The sequence below is a fragment of the Indicator indicator genome, chromosome 5 (genome assembly GCF_027791375.1).
Source record: "Indicator indicator isolate 239-I01 chromosome 5, UM_Iind_1.1, whole genome shotgun sequence".
Taxonomy (NCBI): Eukaryota; Metazoa; Chordata; class Aves; order Piciformes; family Indicatoridae; genus Indicator; species Indicator indicator.
This window is the reverse complement of record NC_072014.1, coordinates 18401516-18423639: the sequence shown is the minus strand read 5'-3', so window position 1 is coordinate 18423639 and position 22124 is coordinate 18401516. Positions and strand designations below refer to the sequence as shown.

The 22124-nt window shown below is 37.7% G+C and overlaps 1 protein-coding gene across 1 annotated transcript in view; it reads right to left on the bottom strand.

Annotated features, from left to right (window-relative positions):
* PDE11A (phosphodiesterase 11A) overlaps nt 1-22124 on the bottom strand; it is a 121091-nt gene that overhangs the window by 94832 nt on the left and 4135 nt on the right. Inside the window, exon 2 of the mRNA XM_054381023.1 lies at nt 9337-9495. Coding sequence (XP_054236998.1) covers nt 9337-9495 — 159 coding nt within the window. The remainder of the gene's footprint in view (nt 1-9336; nt 9496-22124) is intronic.

Here is a 22124-nt window from a genome sequence, read left to right as displayed (position 1 = left end):
GCAAAGCAAGGAGAAATAACATGAAATTAACTGAAGTCACATGACAGTTCTTCACACAATGTACAAGATGTTGTGAAAGCTAGAAGCTTGTCTTGCTTCACAAAATGCCTGAATAAATTTGAAAGCTGAAAATCCCTGGGGTGGAATTAAATACAAAGACACCATGCCTGGCCCTGAGCTACAAATCACAGGAAGCTGGTGGAATACATGAGAGAAAAACCATCCTGTGCTGGCCTCATCCCAGGCATTTGCTTTCAGCAGCTCACAGAGAAAGGTCACACTGCGTTAGATGGTCCTTTCATCTGAGATGGCCAATCTTTTCTTATGTTCCTATGAAAGAAGATGACAAGAGTTCTATTAATTCGTGGCCACAGATTTAAACAGCCATTTCCCCAGATATAGAAGAAATGCATTCTTACACACTCCTAGCAAGGAATTACAGCTACATTGCTGCTTACATACTCAAACTTCCAGGGTGCAGGTGAGAACTTCTCAGGATTGCAATTGCAAACATTGCTCAGAGGAGAACTAAGTTCCTTCTAAAGTACAACCAGGAGTTCCCAATTATAGACCAGTAAAACCTTTGCAAACTAGTCAAGGACAGCTGGGTGGCACAATTTTCGTGGAGCTGAGAAGTATAACATGTAAAGCTGGGACTATTAAACAAGCAACTGAAACTGTGTTTTGTGAAATTGTTTTGGTGTTTTCTAGTCAGATCTCTCCAAATTACAGCTCCTGTGTGCAAAGGAGGCATTCAAGAGAGCTTCAAAATCTCAGGCTGAACTCAACAAGGGGGAAAATTATTTCCTAATTGTAAAGCAAAAATACTTAAAATGAGAAGTCTGATAGTACATATGGAACCATCTAATGCCATTTTTAGAATTCTGTTTCAGAAGAGAGATCACTGTAAACTGGTTTGCCCAAGGGTGTACTGTGAGTCAGTGCTATGATGACAATACTGGTTTAATTACAGATTCTTACGAGGCCTGTAAAAACATTTTGAGGGTCAGAGACTGACTTAATTTTTAGCAAAATTATTTTCTAAGCATTTTTCAATATCTCATCACATAACCTATATCTACAGATAGGCTCAGTATCACTATTCCAGTGGGAAATACTTTTTGATGACAGGAACAACAAACATTTCATTCTGCTTCAGGAAAGATAAGCAATTTGAGTGAGATGTGAAATGCTATTTTCTAAAAGTATTTCAAGCTATGGAAAACTGAACAGACTGACAAAAGTACAGAAAACACTTCACTAGGGACAAAGTCCTCCTATCCAGCCCACAGGGCACATCTCCAGTAACTGTCAGAAATGGAGGCTTCACCAGCTGCACACCAGAAAGGTTTTCTTTTACAGGCTTCTATAACAAGGCCCTAGTGCAGGTTTCACTTGAAGCAAACAAGATTTTTATAATGAGAATCATTTGATCAAAATAATTTAGTTGGCTTAAGGGAGTTTTGCCAAGAAAAGGAATAGTGCTGAAGGTAAATCTTTATTCTTTAGGTAATAAAATAACATGGTTTTCTCCAGAAAATAAAATAGTTTTTCTAGTCGATTTCTTACTCAGATGGTACCTAAGAGTTATACCATAACACAAATACACATCATAGCCCTCAGATTGTTTTGTGGAAGGCTTTCCTTCTGCTGATAAAAGAAACAAACCAAACTCCAATCCTCCTGAGTCCTTCTATTATTGTTGTTTTGCTATTTGAAGCATTTAAGTGAAAATTCTGTTAATATAGTATCAATAAAAATTTCTAGTTTCTAGTTACTGAAGTGTCTGAGGAATACCATTAGAACTGCAGAGTTCCTGGCATTTGGGCTTTCTGTTGAAAATTCTACACTAATCTGCTTCTCACTGAAGAAAGTAGTGTGGCTGCTCAAAGGTACCCACAATCACAGCATTTGATTGCATTATCAGTCCTCCTGTGGAGTCTGTTCATGTGCTTGACCATTACAGATCTGGACTCCTTTCTCCAGGCCTGCTGCAACCCCTTGTGCATACCAGTGGAAAGGAAAAGCAGAGCACAACTTCCAGGGCTCTTTTATGCTTTAGAATTTGCAGGAAGACTCAGAGGTCTCTTAGTAAGACTTAGACCCAAGGTACTACTGAATGTTTCATAATGTCTCTAATGGATCATTTACCCTCATAACTCCTCTGGAGTTTTGTCAAACAGGGACATAATTAATAAAAATCATTGCAAATATAATTTTTGATGATGTGACTGAACTAAGTGTGAAGGAAAACAGCAACACAAGTTTGCAAAGGCAGCATTAGAAACAAATACTTAATGCTCTCACATCCAAAGAAAAGGGCTCTGATTTCCTAGGAAATCACTCAGGCTGCTTCCACGAATTGCCAAACAGAACAGTGAAAATAAACCTTAATAACTGAGACTGTAAAGCACTGCCTATTACCATCAGTCTGTCGAAGGCTCAAGGCACTGTGTGTCTGTATTTTAGACAATGACGACATCTTAAGTCCTTACTCAGTTGTGGAGGCCCTCTTACGGTAACAACTGCAGTGCTACCTTGGTGATCCTCTAATCCACTTGAAATAGTTGATCCAAGAGACAAAAAGATCATCTAATACATCTTCTGGGTGGATTTAATGCAACCTAAGCATAACTTTGGGTATATAAAACAGCAGCTCCCGTACTGTGATTAGATTCTAGAACTTAACAGAGATAAGCCTAACACAGAAAGAAATGTATACAGGGTCTTTCTGTGTATCAATCTGATTATTTGACCACCAGCCTTAAACAAATATTATGAAAGATTTATTCTGCCTCATGGCTCTTTGTATGGTTCAGTTTCTACGACTGAGTACCATTTCTGAATCTGTTCACCTTTTTCAAGCTCAGTGGTAATTTCAGACTCTAAGCAGCTGACAAAGTATCTCCTAGAGTTCAGTTTAACCTGAGGGACACTCTGACCTTTGTTGTATTGTGGGGGTGAGGCATAACAACCTCTCACAGTTTCTGACTTTTCAATGAATGTTCACAAAAGGAATTAAGCAGTCATCTTTTACATCTAGTGAACTGATATCTCAAAGAGGTTTGTCAATGACAGTCTACCACAGAGATCATGCTCAGCCTATCAAAGCCTATTTGCATCCAGGAAGGATACAGAAGGCTGAAATTGATCCTTAACTGATTTCTTTATAGTTCTCTGACCCAGAGGAATTAAGCTTTATAAAACAGACATACGGATCTGCATTTGATGAAGAGCTCCTGTGATAGAAATGAACAGAAGTTTAAAAGCCCATGAAGTCAGCAGGAATTCTTCCACTTAGTTTATTGAGCTTCGAGTCAGATACCACAGACATTAGCCAAATGACAGTCTAGGTTTGCAGACAAGAGCTCTTATTTGCTCAAATCTCACCATATTAATTATTTAAGAAGATACAAACACAGGAAATATAGAAAGAGACAACAGGTTCAGATTCCTGCTGACAATTGTAGGAAGAATCCAGATACCTTCCTCATTCCTACCATCACACAAGAGAAAAACAAAACCCCAGTCCCCAGAAAAAAAAAAAACACAACCAACCAGCCAAAAACAAAACCAAGCAACCAAACAAAACCCAAACAAATAAACAAAAAACCCAACCAAACAAAAAAATCCTCCCAAACCCAAACAACAAAAAAACCCAAACCAAATAAAAAAAAAAAAAAACATCACCACCAAAATAACACAGATACACACAAAAAACCCCCCAAACATTAAATTATTCACTGAACTGTTCTGAAGAAAAACCCTTCCTGATGCCAACCCTGACAATGTGTTTACTTTATGATAGCACCAAAGGCCTCAAACGGGTATTAAAGATTTGTTGTAATAGATATCATACACACACAGCCATATGGTAGTCCATGAACCTAGGAAAATACACGTTTATATTTGAAAAAATAAATAGTTCACTGAAATATCACTGTAGGACACATCTTCAGCATGCTTCCATACCTCAGAGATAAAGATGTCTGATTCAAATATTGATTGCCAATTTCAAAGCAATGCTACTGATACAGATGTTTTTGTTAAGTTTCAAGCACATTTACAGAATTTAAAGAGATTTAAACTTGTAGCTTAAGTTGAAAGCATTGCTGAATGTATGCAAGAAGTCCATTCAAAGGTTTGTAACTGCAGTCATTTGTTGTTGTTAGTTGCAAACCAGTGGTGTGAAGCTGCCTGACAAAGCCAATATTATGGTGACAAATTATTTCAAACTCCCCCAGCAAGAGTTTAGTTACTGTGATTTATTCTAATTTAGATTTGTGTAGCAAGTACTTTTCGAGAACTGTGCGCAATAGACCATTAGAGTTTTCCCAGATAGTTGTAGCACTTCAGTACCTTCATCCTTCAAATGTCTTCGTTATTTTCTGCCTTCTTTCAGTGAATTTGTCTCTTGCATTGGAATTTAAGTGAGGTACAGGCCACGTGATACCTTTGAGAATTATGCCAATTTTGAATAGCTTTTGGAGTCTCAATGCTGTGCAGATTTTCAGATTACCAAGAAGGAGGAGCAGGAGATCATCACATATTGCAATATGTATGAAATATACAAAAATTATTTACCTATTTTTTTCCCATTATTCTTTCTAGAGGATCCATCAAAATAATTTTCAGGTGAGTTGTTCAGTAAATTCCACACATTTGCAGACATAGAGCCATTATTCTCATGACAGTCAGTGATGCTTGCCTGTTATGGATCACTCCATGCCATAGTAGTTTTATTGACAGTTGAATCCTTCCCTAATATAAAGAAACTATCCTGACTTTGAAATTACTGCCTGCCATTGTGACCCTGAATCCATCATGCAGAAACTCATAGAAAACAAATTAGAAGGTATAGCAAAATCCCTCCAAATCATTAAGCATTATGGTAGACCCAGCAAAGAACATATTTAAGCCTTAACTAACAGGGACCAAGAAGAGTACATTAAATTGGGCAACTTAGAATCACAAAGCTGCTATTAGGAATGCAAGAAGAATATTGGGGCATGAGAGAACCATATCGTTAGTAAAACTATCCACAAAGTAGAGACAACCAAATCCAGTTCTTCCTTCCCCCTTCCAGGAGGGATCTCGGGACATTCAAACTACTGATTTTCAGTCAACCACGCAGGATTTAATTCGAGCTGGCTGCCCTGGATCATTTCCCTGCAGTCAGTTCACTTGTTCCAGGCTCGGAGGACGTCAGAGCCATTGGAGAACCAGGTTGCCAATTTAAGTGACAGCAGAGCTGCTGCTGCTGCTGTTTTTAAGCCTCTCTGATGGAAGGTTAGATTTGTTTTGGCACTGCATCTCAGAAGACTCTAAAGGGCATATGATAATCTAAACTACAGACTGTCAAGCTCTTGTTCGGCTGAGTTTCTCACCAGTGCTGGAAAAAGTATGACTCACCAGCAACCAGTACAAATACATAAATGAATCTTAAGGACAGTACTGGAAGTACATGCAGGGTGCACAGTTCTTTTGAAGGGTTTGGGGTTTTAATCTTCCTACCCTGTGTCTATGCAGATGAACTGGCATCTTCATTTGTAAAATATACATAAACATACATCACCAGGCTGTTTTTTCAACTGGGTACCAATTACACAGCAATGCAATAGTGATGGCTGCTATACAAAAGCAATGAGGTGTTCTACTATTATTTGTATCCAAGTGGAAATCTCTGAAATTAGACTGTTTAATTGAGCCATTGATGTTGAGGACACGGAACACATTGTGAAACAGAACATTTTTTGTCATGCCAGTCCGTCAAGTCTAGTTCTGCACTTAAAACAATGAATTGGTTGGAACATCTCTTACACCAAAAGGAGAAAAGAAATTTGGCAGAAGGAAACAATCATTACTTGTGGAAATTCACTTAGACTCATTATTAGTGCTGTGTTGTTGTCACCATGGTCAGAGATACAAAGGGAATACCTGAAAATTTGCCATGAGAAATTAAACTAGAAAAACTTTGAAATTTAATATCCCATTTTACATATTGCAAAATATAAACTTGGTTACAGCTTGGGAGCATTAAAAGCTCCTCAAATCCTAAATATTTTATTTGCTTTTAACTTCCTGAAAATAACAGAGTATATAAAAATGATGCTAGCATTGACTTAATTGTAATTGAAAACATAATTCTTTGTTTCCTCTTGACTCAAGACAGTAGTGTCCCTAAGTGACATTTCATTATATAATATAATCTTGTAGTTTTGTTTAAAAAAAAAAAAAGGGGGGGGGGGCAAACCAACAGATTATTTTAATTGTTTTGCACAACACTAGGAGAGGATAGACACTTGCAAACAAGAGTGAGACTAAACAGTACTGACGTTTCTTCAAGAGGGCTTGCGGGGAGGAGGAGAAGTATTTTACGTTTTCATTTTGTAACCATTGTGAAGCTGCTAATTGTCAGAAACTGTATCAACATAAATCCCAGTTACATCTTCTGCCAGCTAGTCACCAGGCTTTTCTGCACAAACCATTTCAATATTCAGTTCTCACTTGCCCCCTTTCCTCACAACTTCTTTTGCTGATATTACAATAAAAATGAAACAACCAAACAACCAAAAATCAGCGAGCAAATAGATTTGAAAGTACAGATTTGGAAATAATAGCACATGGACTAACAGTCCTCCTTAATTCTAAGATCTGTTAAAAGGCGTAATAATGGTTATGTTCTCATTTATTTTTCTACTTGTCAGAACCCTTTTAATATATCCTTGAAGAGCTCTAAAGTACAGGCTTATAACAGTCAGATAAACAACTAGTAAAAATAAGACAAAGATGGTAATTAAAGCAGAGACAACTTGCTGATTTTAGATATTTAGCAGTCACTGAGTGGAAGCAAATGCCACAGCCTCAGTACTAACATCAAATATTTCCATTAATATGTTCATGTAATAAACAATTCACGTGTACACAGTTGTTTTGATAGTTGAATGTACGATAATCAAATGTGGTATCCATGATAAAAGTTGCATTTTTAACAAAATTCCCTTTACACAGACACAGAGTGCTAATAAAAAGTGCAGGGAAAAAGCCTATTCAGTGAAGGTCTCATTTTGTTTAATTTGCATTTGGCTACCCTTTGTAGCACAAACTGCCAGATTTGTATTGTATGCTAATAATTCAGTATTCAGCATCCAAGATTTTCAAGAATTAGAAGTAGTTCAGAAAAAAAGATTTCATACACTTTTCACAGAAAAGTTATCTTTAATGCAGTGCTAGAACAGGTAATATTGCCACAGATAGGACTGACTTTCTTCGCTGCTACTCAGGAATGTTTAGAAGAAAACATCTAACCAAAAAATTATGCCAGATACACATACACTCTGCAATGAGTATTGTAATTAGTTTTTCATTTTTGTTAAACCACCCATAGTGTTGGTGTGAAGAGTAACAACATTTAGTTGGCATATCTAGAAATTTAATTTAAAGCTCACTTTACAGTATTGTATGCAATTGAGCAGCCAAGTCATCTGTATTGTCAGTCTGTCAAGCCATAAACTTTCTTACTGTTAGCCTAATTCATCCTCCATTGCTTTTACTTTTTGAATGTATTTTAAAGAAGTTTATACTCCAAGTATGCCTCAACTTTCAACTTGGATCCAAACTGTTAGGTTTTAATGAAATTTGAAGCGTGAAGCTTAACAAGAAGTTAAAAAGCAGCTCAAGGGCACATCAGATTAGAATAAAATGTTGAAACAGATTCAGGAGAAACGCCAAAAGCAAACAGTGGTACACTGCAAGTTGGCTCTTCATGTGTAAATAGGTATCAATAAAAGTAACTGCTGGAACACCTCAACCTAATAGCAAAACTATGCTATGCTAAATAATTTAATATAAAGAAATATTTGCCCTTAACTGTTTCTGCAAGACATCTGATAACTAATACAAGGTATAAAATAATTAGTGCTCCTTTTTACTCTCCCTCAACTTTAATGCATCCACTTAGCAATATTTCACTTGGCAAAGATTTTCCTACTTGGACTGCAGAAGGTTCCTTCACATACTGAAATTTAAAAAAAGCAATCAATTTTTAATTACTCCCATATCAGTGAAAAGCAGGGTATTAGTCTATTAAGAGATATTATTCATACAACAATTCATATTGCTCATCTAACAATTGTTTCAAGCTATGAAATGGTTACGAACAATGGTCTAAAAATACTGCTATAAGTATACCACACAAATAAAAATGTAATAGCAACTTCAAGAAGTACTCAAAAAAAATTTACTATGGTTTCTATGGAAGACATGTTTGATTTATGGAGTATTTCACAACCTTTATAAACCACTGTTAGTTTAGCTTTACAATGGACTTCATCATGTCAAGCTATCTTGATTCCAAAAACAATGTCCATATATTTAGATGAACCAATGTGACAGTATTTTCTCCTTGCAATAGGCAGTACCTAACATCTTTCTGTTGTGGAACAGACATGTCAACCAGGTATGTAATACATAAACAATGGGTCTGCATCAATATTAACTGCCTTTGAATCAACATAAAGAGCTTTCAAGGGTCAAAGTCTGCCTCTAACTAGACTTCCACAAAAGATTAGATTCAATACTATTTTAGCACACGAAAAGATACTTCCCTATTACATTCTCAAAGGAGATTCCATTTCTCTCTCCTGAGCAAACAGAATTACTGTTCTGGGAGCCTGCTGCCCTCTTTGCCCCTCATCTTTTGGCTTCATGAGCATTTTTTCTCCATGGTCAGCTACATGTGCCTGCCTTCAACAGCACCAATTCCTATTTTCTTGAATTCAAGTTCCCTCCTTGTGACTCTGTCTATTCTCCTGACTTCTGAGCTCACTTTACTCTCCAAATTTCATTACATATACACACCTAGTGTCCCCTTCCTGCCCTCTTTGTCATTTCATGGGTATTTACAAGTCTCCTGTATTTTAAAATAGCAGAAGTTGCACATGCATAATCTCCTCTAAAATAAAAAATCTTTCACATCTGCTACAGGCATCTATCCCATGCAGAGCACTAAACAAAGATGGTGATTTTTGAACTCAGCAAGATTAAGAGTGTCTTGGGAATAGTTTTTTTCCCCATGAACTTATTCTTGAAGGTAAATTTTCAAAACCAAAAGTCTTTTTATTAAGATCTACTATGTGAAGAAAGTGTAAATAAGATTTAGACCATTAAGTTGAAGTTGCAGCCACAAGATCTAATACATTTACAGAACAGATAGCACTTCTTGAAAACTATCACAAACTCAAGTGCTGTCCCGTGTATCTGGATTAAGTATCTTCAGAAAAGTCTACTGAGTTACAAAAGAAATTTTTACAAATACAAAAGTAAAGGCAATCTTACTTTTTCATCATCATCAGAAAAAGGGGCACCTCCAGGAGTCTTATTTATTGCTTGGGCAACGCCAATAATCTCTCCATCGCTGTTTCTTATGGGCATGCACAAGAGTGACTTTGTCTTATATCCAGTCAGTTTGTCAATCTCATCATTAAAGCGGCGATCCTTCAAAAGAAAATAAGGAAGCATTAACAGGCATGCCATATATCTAAGATTTCTTCAGGCAAAGTGTTTTATCAATGGCTAATATGGTATTTTCAGTAGGGTTACGTTTTTGCTTCTCTGTTACCACTCCATTATTAGCTGTTTTTCCACAATTACGATACTAACAAAAATACTTTTCTCAGAGGATTGGTACAAGGTTTACCATTGCATAGTTTTATTCACTGAAGTCCCACATTTATACCTCACTTAGAAAAATTATCTAAAGCGTCGCTATCAAAGCAGCTAAACCAGGAGGAAATGGAAAATGAAGACAAGTTAAACTTAGGAGGCATGTAAATATGAGGAGAAAGAAATGTGTTAAAGAAACAGCGTAACACTGTGGGCCTTGACAAAGCACAAGCTTCTTACACCCACCACAATTGTGCCCTATTTGATGACTCTGGAACCATTTGTAAGCAGAAGGTCTTCCACAGCTCTGTGATACAGCAACGTAGGCCTCCACACTGGGCATAGACAGTCAGAGCCACCTTGCCCATGGCTTTCACAGGTTTCAACACAGAGAGGAAATTATATATGGCTAAAACCTGTGTTACGCTCACAGACAGCTTTCACCTTCTTCAGCCTTAACCAGTCCTGCTTGCTTGACTATCTTGCTATATTGCTGCTAATAAACATTCCTACTAGAGAAGCTGTGGGTAACCACATGGCCCTTGCAGGCACTGTTGAGGATCCTGAGCTCCTCTGAGCACACACCACAGCTCCCTCAAAGCACATCCTGATGAAAGCTGCTTGCAGTTCACCAGACAATGTATTTTCATTGCGTGCACATGTGAAGCATGTAGCTGCTGGGGGCTGGATGAAAGGATAACAAGCAACAAGGATTGCAGTGCCACCTTAATTGAGAATACAAAGAAGAAGGATAACCCACACAAATCTGGTATGTACTCATTTCTAGATTATCCCTGGCTAGGAATTCACAATGTTTACTCCAGAGCAAGGGTGGCCAATAGCTGTATACAGCATGGACAGCTGCAGAATTAGGACTTCAGTGTAAAATAGGGAGCATACCAGTATGACACTGTTTATTTGTCCTAGGTCTTTCTCTTTTTATGTTTTTAGAAGTTTATGCCAGTTTAATCTGATTGGTGAAGTGTGCACACATAGAAGTCGCTCTACTGATCTGTACTTGTTCTTCGCTGCTTAGTGTCTCCACCAAACAAGAGAGCTTCTGCATTTTCTTTTGCATCCTAAATTACAGGTTACACCACCTTATAACTAGAAATACCAGGAAGAATCCATTTCAGACAGAAACACTATATAATGTTGCGATGCTTTAAATGCATGCTTGTCAGTTTGCTATATTCATACTTCATAAACTATGAAACAAGAAAAGAAATTCATTGAGACTGTCTCACAACGGTAACATCCAACTAAATCATTGTGGAACACACATCTTAGTAAGCTTTAATACTTGCAGAAATTTCAGAATGCAGTACATTTTACAAGATGACAAACTACCATCTTCCAAAGCAGTGCAAAAAATACACATAAGGTGACAAACATTACCTCCTGGGATCACATTAAATTTCATCCCTGTTTCAAAAAAGTAATACCATCACTTCATAGAACACTTCTACTGAATGACATCCAGCAAAGACCGATATCCAGTGTGATCACACATACATGCTTATGCTAGGCCATGCTGCCAGTTCATACCTATATTCTGTGGATGCTCATGATTTCTCTGTCAAGTAGATAGAGACTCTTTATGGCCCCATATCTCTATGTGGCACTTGAAATTTAGTACATCAAATAAGACTGGTTTAATGGGCTAGTATTCCAAATGGGGTAATTTTTTTTTTCCTCCCCAGAGAAATACAACAACCTTTCATCTCTCTTTGGAAAACTAAGTACAAGAATGTCTCTACTTAAGCTCCCCCCCGCCAAGGCCAATGTAGTTCTCAGCATACATATTATGTAGAAGCATGACTCAAGCAGATAATGTTGGGATTTACAAACATTTACTCTGCAGAATACACACAGCTAGTTACTTCTGGAAAAAAATTACTGTGAATACAAACAGAATTGATCAAAATAGGTATTAAATTTTTTTCATATAACTTTCTGTGCTTGCCACGAGAGGAATTTATAGTACTTTTGATCTTTACACAGTTTGAAGGTTTTTTTCTTTTTTTTTTCTTAACTACATTTAAATTTGTATTAAGCAAACCACTGAGAATAAATTTCAGATTTTGGGAGAAAATGACCTTCAATGCAGATTTACAAAACCCAAAGGAACCTGAGCTGAAAGGAAAGTATGGGTCATTTGTTTATTCGGCAGTGTACAGAAGTCCATTCTCTGGAATAGTACAACTCAAACTGCAGATCACGAAGTGAATAATAGGAAGGTGCAACGTTCAAAAGAGAGAGTGCTAACAGCATCTCTGTTCGTCTTGGTAGAGAATAGCCTTCAACAGCTCTTCTATCAGCCAGGGATGGGATTGCTGCTATTTACTGGCAGCAGCTGAGTTTCTCCAGGGTGAAGTTAGCATTTAGGCTACAGACAATAGTTAGAGCCAGTTCCAAATCCTCTAACACAAGGGAACTGAGCTGTTCTACAAAAATAAACACAAGTTTTCTTTTAAAAAGTTTAGACAGTATTGGCTGTGAAATAATGTCCATATTTGTCTAAGATGATGAAAACTATCCATAAAGGGAAAATCTGATTGCAATGAGGAAGAGATAACTCATTAAATCTTTACTGATACTGGAAATTGCCAGATTTTTTTCCCTGGCAATTTGTTTCCCCTATTTTTATTTCCCTGTTACAAATTGTGGATGCTATAGAAATGGTTTGTTCTAGCCACCTCAAGAGACGTGATTTGGAAATGCTCTGCACTCACTCATCATAAAGATTAACATATACATTTGGCTATTTTATTATTTGTTCTAAGTTTTCACACCTTTCAACCACAAGGAATTAATACCAACTGTGGTATTCATATATGGTTTGTAATACTCTTCTGCCACAGAATACCAAGTTCTTGGTTCTTTATTATTATATTATTTCTTTTGGTACTGGTTTAATTCTAACTGCATTACAAGTTGTTCTAACACTCCAAAGACAGAAATGGGTCTGTTAAACAGTCTTTGCTTCCATCAAGGTTACATTAATCATATGCAGTCTTTGATAAGGATTTGATGAGATTTCCTTGAATCATTTGTGCCTAAGAACTTCCCTAGGAAAACTAGAACTTCCATGTTGAATGTTTTTTAATGATGGCATTGAGAACCCTGATACGTCCAATCTTGTGATCTTTCCATGTGGTTCTAAACACTTCTATATCAACTTCCATAGAAACTGAACTATTCTGCACTGTAGAGAATCCTTTCTAGAAAGAGATGGTTCTTCAACAACAGAAGAAAGTGAAATGCACATGCTAGGCTTTGATGAATAAATTAAACAATTCCTATAACTACTTCTTGGTAATACGTGATCTGCTATTTAGAATTAGCTATTGTTGCTGAAATATTGGTAACATGCTTTGTGCTACTGAAGAGACAGCCCCTGCTCTGTGTCCTAGGTTAACACAGCCCACTCTCACAAGCCCCTCTCTTCCAACACAGATGGGAAGGAAAGCAACACCAAAAAAAAAAATGGATTGAGATAAAGAATGTACTGAGATAATACAATGCACAATTGCTTTAGCCTCTTTGCAGAAAACATGCAGTAAAATGCAGAATCAGCAGTAGAAGCCAGAGATAAAAAGGTTCCCCCTCAACCCAAGCACACAGAACCCAGTGGAAAAGACCAACACCCCAAATCCAGAACCTGGAAGCAGCAATCAGAACAGGAAGCCTCTCTTACCAGCTGAACTTCAAGCCCCATGACACTTTGCTCCAGCCAGCATTTTCATTTTGAAGCTGGCATGAGAGCAGCATGGTACTGAGTATCAGTAGCAGATTCAACTCAACCCATGATACTCTGATAATTTTGTTCAAAGCAAAACAGAGTGCATGAGGAAACACTGAAATAACAACTTACCTTAACTGGTAATATTGTTATTGATTTACATCTTGTGAGATTTTGAAAAAGAAGTAAAGCTTCGAAGAGGAGTTCAACTGAAAAAGAGCAGCTGCTGGACAGACCAGAAGCAAGCTACAATTTATCCGAATGAAGTTAATTTAAAGAGATACATTGTTTTAAACCAAAACAGAGATCTGGGGTAAAACTTAGGAAGATGTATTCATGTTTCTTTCGTTTGGGTAACAAAGTTCACTGTAGTAGGTATCTTAGTAAAAACGTAATTTACATCTCACTGCATGTGTAGTCACTGCCTTTTCAACAGGTCTCAAGATTTACATACAAAGTGCGGTTTGACTGCAGCGGATGGTGGCACACAGGGCAGGGGCTTCCCAGCCTGTCTGAATTGGATATATGCAGTACAGCTGACAGTGTTAGCAACAGATTTACTGATGAGCTATCAATCCTGTGTACGTTAATGGATGTTATGTATTACCAGAGATACAGAAGAGATTAGGAATCTGAAAAGTGGTTGCTTGGTTTGTCTTTGGGGAAGGTGTTGGTTGGTTTTGTTTTGGTTTTGGGTTTATTTTGGTTTGGGTTTTTAAGTACAACTCATTCCTCCTGCATTGCTTCTCTGTGGAAGCACAGAGGTTCTGGATCAGACAGCTCAGTCCCAGAAGCATGCAGTTCAGAGACACAACAACATGTTTTAGTCTCCCTGTCATCTGTTATCAGGGCATCCTCTTATACTGCAGAACTGGACTGCCTTTTGCAGGTATTATATCTCTGAAACAGAGACTAAAGGTACAGTAGGCATAGTGCAGGCAAATTAATGCATTTAATTGGAAAAATGAGACATTTTTGGAGGATAAGTTCAACAAGAACTTGATAAAAATTGAAAACTGTCAAGATGTGAAGTGAAACTTAATCTCTGGCTTTTTCTGGAAAAGCAGGCAGGAATTTTATTTAAGTAGCATTTGGGAAAGGGACGAGGAAAGTTTACATAAGTGAACAAAATAAAATACTGTTTCTAGCAACATTAATATTGTTAACCATGCAATATACTCATAAGAATCCCAAATGATTGGATGGCCTGCCTTATGTCCCAAACCTTTAATCCACACCCCACCTTCTTCCATCATTTATTGTCATAATAGGAGGTATGTGGCAAGATCTAACAGAGAGGTTTTACTGGGTTTAACAGAATCAATAATAATTTCAATGCTCACATGTGAACTGTCATGGCTGAGAAGCTTGTACAAAATTTACGTCTGCCTCTGCTCACAGGATAATAAAGCCTGAGCAAGGAGGCCTGTTTAGCAGCTGATAACAAAGCTGTTAAATCAGAAGCCCTCTGTCAGAATGCAAACTTCTGGAGACACAACTGTATTATCCCAGGTTAGAACAGCCTGCAGCACAACCAGGTCCTCACCTGCACCAGGATCCTGGGTAGTGACAAGTATCAACAGTGGTATCAATGTATCACTTTAAGGTTTCTTTCACAATCAAGACTTCAGTTCAGAAATTAGGGACAGACCAGGTACAAGAAGCTTTTGAGAGAGAGACTTCACCACAACTGTAATTGCATCAGCAATATTTTCATGCACAAACACTCAAGAACTACAATTAAAATCTTCCACCCACTGTGTAAAACATTACTAAAACCAAACACAGCTGGTTTTACTGCTTAAATTCTTTATAATGAAATTTCTAGATGCCAGAAACATTAAAAATATGAAGACTCAGGCACTTTTAACTGGAATTTCAAAAATGTCAACAAGGAACAGTTATTCTGTAGGATAAATCTGATCCTTGTCTCAAGTGATTTATTGATTGTAAATTCTTCTTTGGGGAAATATTACCCTGTAAAATGTGATATTCAACCAGGTAAGTAGACAGCAAATTTGATTCATCAATCCAGCTGCCTGCACTGTGACACTGCAGACCTAGTTCTTTTTGGACATATTTAAAGATTGTCAATAAATGAGAACAGACAAACATCTTCATGCTTTTACTGTATACAGGACCTGATTAAGGTACAGACAGTTTGGGGCTTTTTCCCCTAGGGTTCTGGAGTCATGTAATACTATCAGAATCTCAACTTCCATTATAAGAAAAAAAAATTCTAGTTTCTGTAACGTGAGAACAAGATTAAAAGTCTGGTCTGAGAATACTCAAGAATGTAAGGATCAGAAATGTTAGAATCTGGAACAGCAGTTGTGAGCAGCATGAGTTCTTATCTGTCACCTGGTATATATACTGTCTATATGATATAGACAGTGGGATCAAGTGCACCATCAGCAAGTTTGCAAATGACACCAAGCTGAGTGGTGCTGTTGCTATGCCAGAGGGATGGGATGCCATCCAGAGGGACCTGCACAAGCTGGAGAGGTGGGCTCAGGTGAACCTCATGAGGTTCAACAAGTGCAGGGTTCTTCACCTGGGCCAGAGTAATCCTCACTATCAATACAGACTGGGGGATGAGGTGACAGAAAGCAGCCCTGCAGAAAAAGACTTGAGGGTGCTGATGGATGAGAAGCAGGACATGAGCAGACAGTGTGCACTTGCAGCCCAGGGGCTGCATCAAAAGATGTGTGGCCAGCAGATCCAGAGAGGTGATTCTGCAACTTTGCTCTGGTGAGACCTCACCTGGAGCACTGAATCCAGGTCTGGAGCCCTCAATATAGGAAGGACATGAACCTGATGGAGCGGGTCCAGAGGAGGGTCACAAAACGATCAGGGTGTTGAAGCACCTCTGCTATGAATACAGGCTGTGGGATCTGGGGTTGTTCAGCCTGGAGAAGAGAAAGCTCTGGGTAGACCTAAGAGCAGCCTTCCAGTACCTGAAGGGGGCCTATAAGGATGGAGAGGATCTATAGTGCTGGCCTATATTGCTCGGACAAGGGGTAATGGCTTCAAACTAGTAGATTTAGGTTGGATGTTATGTACATGACGGTGGTGGGACACTGGAACAGGTTGCCCAGGGAGGGAGTTGGGGCCCCATCCCTGGAGATATTCAAGGTGAGGCTTGGTAGGGCTCTGGGCATCCTGATCTAGTGGAGGATGCACTTGCTTACTGCAGAGGGAGTTGAACTAGATGGCCTTTGGAGATTCCTTCTGACACAAACCATTCTATGAGTCTATGATTTTATGTTCAAATTCCCTTTCCTAGATCCTCTAGCTTCATCATATCAGATGAAAACTCAAAATATTGACCATGCTTACCAGCTCTGATCCCCTAAGATACGCAACATACCTTGATGTACCTAAGACATCAGGCAATTTGAATCAGGACCTAAGTAAGTAATACCTATGTCCTATATGCCAAGTCCTGTGGATTGACCTCTGCATTCCTAAAACGAGTCTGTAAATCTTACTATAAGAGTTATAGAGATATTGAGAAGGGGCTGAAAAAAAGTCAGATTGGCTGTATAATTGATAGATGTGGCAAATAAGAGCAAAATCCATTACGGTCCAATCCTCTTTGATATCCATAGCAAATTGACCAAGAACCTGAGGTTACTAAACAACAATCATTGATCACAACTGAATATGAACAGTTACACTTAAATAAGGCCTTAAAAAAAAAAATCCATGCTGACCAGGAAGGAGAGCAAAAACCTCACTAAAAAGTCACTATTTCCATAATTCACTGAAAGAATTCACACATTTCCAACTAAAAAAAAAAATCTTCTCAAAAAAACCTAAGGACATGCACTACTCCACATTTCTTCTTTTCTCAAGATGTTTGAAGCTATAAAATAGTTTATGTTGGAAATGGAACCAGTTTTAATTTATGAGCAAAATTTTCACCAGCTGTATTTCAGTGTTGATTTATCACACGTTGTTAATAAAGGTACAAGCTTTGTTGTTTTGAGGGTTCGGGGGATGTTTTTGATGTTCTGTTTTTTAGTTTGGTTTGGTATAAACATAGGACAGTTCTTTGACCTTGGAAACAAAATCTGTCCTTTCTAACTATCAAAGTTAGTATAAATTATGTGAGCAATATTAGCATGATTTAGAATAGAAAAAGTATAATCCTAAACAAGTTAGCTAGACACTGTTTCCCTTCTCCAACATCTAAGGAGAAAGTATTTAATCTCATGAAATGGACTATGTGACTCAGACAAAGCTGACATCTACAAGAAAAAGCCATTTCCAGTTTTTTTCTAATTGTATGAAAACACAGCTTTTTAATCACACAGAACAGAAGAAATGGTCAATTAACAGTCCTGGCTGACTATATTTTACAGTTCACTGCATAGGGTTTTACAGGATTGGGGGTTTTGTTTGTTTGGGTTTTGGTTTTGTTTTGTTTTTTCTTAGGAAGGGCTCAAGACAAAAAAACCCAAGAAACTTGCAGTAGAATTTCTTTGAATTTACTGTATTTCAATTACTGATTGAGTTAGGTAATAAGAGTAGTATGTTTGATATCACTGTTAATCTGAGTATTAGTGTACTACTAAACTGCATGGGATAGATAAATTTGATTTTGTGTACTTTTTAACTGACTCCATAGGAAGCCATCCTGCAGCAGCCTCTATGTTTACAGAAGTAAAAAAACCTGAATTTGGAAGAGATTCTTAATCATGCTTTCTGTGGTATACAGTACATGAATTTTTACAGAAAAGAGCAATGAAAAGGAGAGGAAGTTATCTAGATTCAAGGCATGACATAAAAAAAAAATCTAAATAAAAATAAAGTGAAGACATCCAGTCTGCTCTAAATAGTCTTCTCTTAAAAAATCAAATATGGTATAAATTACATTGTGCATAAAAAGGAAACAAAACCCAAGTAATAAAGAACTGCAGTAGTTATGAGGAAAATATTCTATAGAAGAAATTAGCAGACAAAAAACAAGCAATAAAGTAATCTCTGAAGCAACTTCCATGTAAGGATCTCTAAAAGTCCCTAGAGTGCCAGAGACAAAGGCAGCAGGAGAACAAACTATCACCGCTCACCTGTATCTCAAACCTTATTCTTCCAAGGAAATAAGCACACAGTGATTATATATAAGGTGACAGCAATATTTCTTACAAGATAAAATTAATAAAGCAGATAAGCATGTGCAAAACAGCTCAGTCAGCTCTTACTAAGAATTATTTTGGGAGTGAAGGAATAAAGTAGGGAACTTTGACCCTCAAAAGTTCTTAATTTTCAGATTTAAAACTAAATAAATTCATGTATACTTTGCACTAAAAAAAGTAGCTCACTTTGGGGAAAAAAAACCCAAAAAAATAACAAGGAACAAATCAAACAAAAATAGGTATTCATCTGCAGTGATGCAATACCAGAGGTTTTGGAGGTTGGTGTTTTTGTTGGCTTGTTTTGTTGGGTTTTGTTTTGTTGGTTTGGTTTGGGTTGGGTTTTTTCCTTAAAAACAAACAAACAAACAAAAAACCAAAACAAAAAACCATGTCGGTGATTGGAGGCTTTTTGTTTAGTTTGGTTGTTGTGTGCTATATCATTAATGCCATTTTCTGGCCACTGTTTTCTGACCACCTTTTCGTTTATTAGTTAGACAATGGACACACGTAACAATGCAGATTGTCTCCTTATGGGTGGTACAAAATTGATTGATAATCTTTCTTAAACAAGAGTAAATAACTTTATAAGCACTAGGAAGTTTGCAGACAAGCTAAGTAGTATAATCACATTTGATGCTTCATAGTTTGAGCTGATCAACAGAAAGGACCAGAAATACTTCCTCTGTGGGACCTTACCCAGACCCATCACATAATGTTTTTGTGTTTTTCCTTTGAAACAAAATCCTTTTGGATGCCACTGTCTGTCCTGGTGATCCACTTGAGCAACAGCATAAAGACACAAAACTGTGTTTGACTCCTCAGGTAGCTTTGGACATAAACCCTTCTATGCATCCCTGGCTCCCACTCCTGCCCCTGGCAGACATCTCTAAAGTGAAAGCAGTGGTGGCGTGATCCAGGAAGGTCTCAGGACATTTTACATTGTCAGTCAGAAACTGTTCCCTGAAAAGAAGACTTACAGAGTGAGGGAGGTGACAGGTGAAAAGACCTCCTCAGCTGCTGCCCCAAGGAATTTGCACAGAGGAGATACAGGAAGGTGCTGCCTACTGTGTGGAGATCCCTCTCTCCGAGGCCAGCACCACTGCGACATCAAAGATGTGTTCACCTTTGCTGTGCTGCAGATTTGGAGACAACTACAAAACCCCTTTGCCAATTTACTGACTTACAATTTCAAGTTTTCCTAAATTTTGCATGATGGGGTGGAGTGTCCTTGTGTGGAGACCACATTAGATAAGTGTAGTTCTTCACTGTTGTAATTATCTCCTGCATTCCCCGTGGTACTTCCTAGTCATGCTTAATGCACACCGAAATTTGTTTTAACTTATATTTCTGTATTACATGGAATTTAAAAAAAACATTCTTTATTCTGCTTGATAGGTTTCATGCTCTCTGCTCTTTAGAGAGCAACCTTTTTAAGGGTCAGTACTGAAATGAATATGGTTGTTGTTGGTGCTGCTGCTTGAGTGCTGCTGAATAGAACAGTGCCTAAGTGCTTCCCATTTACAGAACTGAATCTCCCAGGACTCAGGGTTTTAATGCTCTAACTGTTCTTTTACATTGAAAGAGATATACTGTTAATATTGATGATAACAAACAGGTAATGAACCTGTGTAACAAAACATGGCTCCTGCCCATTTGAAATCTTCTGCACCAACAGCCCAACTCACACAGGATTTCCACAGGTGCCCCCAAGCTGAAAGGTTTGCACCCCTGAGCAGTAACTTTGTAATGCCTCAGTGTTCACCTGGAGGGCCCAAAAAAGACATTGATGTCTACATCTAGTTGTTCAATGATGTTAAAATTTACTGTAAAAGGTTGCGTGTATTAGCTGCATTACACTTGGCCCAAGCTTGAAAGACAGTCCAGAACAGAGACCTTGATTTGTTTCTTGTTTGGACCGATTTTAGTTCCAGGAATGTGGTTAAGTTTTCTTAGACTTGAGCTGTATTGAAACATTATTCCTCATCGTATTTTGTGGCACTTTGTCCAACTTACCAAACCCCACAAGTCAGGTGAGTATTTCTCCTCTCTTTGCTCTGCGCTTTATTAACACATCCATGTGGTAAGCCTTTTTTGATTTTGTATTTTAAAGCTACTACTTAAATTCCAGATTTAATATAAGATATACAATAATTTAATTCAGCTGACACTCACAAATGGCAGAAGATATTTTTTCACCACTTTCTGATGTATGCTTACTATTCTAGAGAGTAAGGTATTTTTCTTCCACTAGTTAGAAGGACTTAGAATGCTATTAAGTTACCTCCCAACTTTGGCACAGCTAGAGGTAGAACAAGAGCTAAACATTAGTTGTGATATATTTTTTTTATTATTTAAATACTGCTCTGAAAGATGGAACAAAGTTGAAACTACCAGTAATTTTGGCTAAACATCATAGAAGACCTGAGAGAAGATGACATGAAAAAATCCTTAGCTTTAAATATGAAAACCCCTTAAATTTTTAAACAACTCCTAAGTACTGCAGATAAGGTTTTAATGGCCTCTCTACCTGTATGCTTACAAGATACTTAATAGTCTTCATCTGACTGCAAAAGCAATGTCTGTGCTACATAAAAAGGAACATTTGTGGACATTTAGGTCCCAAATTTCCTTGCCAGTATGACTGAATTCTTCCAAAACATGTGCTCAAGATACAATGCAGTATTCACATAAATAGTCAGAAATGCTTCCCAAAATTAACATAGGGGAAGACATTCATATCATATACTTTACAAACTGTTACAATTATAAACTGACTTTCATCATGTGACTTGGCACGGTAATAAATAACTTTTAATGTCCTTAATGAAATCACACAACTTTTGAATCAGTCATACAACATTCACCTAAACCTTTCCATGAACTAAGTATTTGTCAAATTCTCAGGTGCTGTGAGCCTCCAAAAATGTTGTTGTCACTGCTGACCTTCATAAATCAGATTGCCTTGAGATGTAATATAATTATTGTTTAGTATTAAAAGAAATTATTACGTAGTCATCAACACAATATTAATTGCAAATCCTGTATCTAAGTATGCTTACTGAGTTAAGGAAGATTGTTTACATGAGCAGGTTTTGAAATTCAGACTCAACAACCATAATAGTCACCTGGATCATGGAAAATCCCCAATTTAAGCCTAGCATTTGATTTCAATTTTCAGTATTCTTTAGGAAAGAAATAATGTAATTGAAATCTTAGACTATCTCTGAGAATGATGCTGCAAGTCATTGCATCCTGGGCTCCATTAAAAGAAGTGTGGCCAGCAGAACAAGAGAGGTGTTTCTGCCACTTTGCTCTGCTCTGGTATACTCACCTGGAATACTGCATCTAGTACTGGAGCCCTTAATACAGGAAGGCCATGAACCTGATGGAGGGCCATGAAGATGATCAGGGGGCTGGAACACCTCTCCTACAAGGACAGGCTGAGGGAGCTGGGGTTGTTCAGCCTGGAGAAAAGAATGCTCTGAGGAGACCTAATAGACCTTCCAGTAGGAAAGGGAGCCTAAAAGAAGGCTGGAGATGGACTGTTTACAAAGGCCTTTGGTGATAGGATGAAG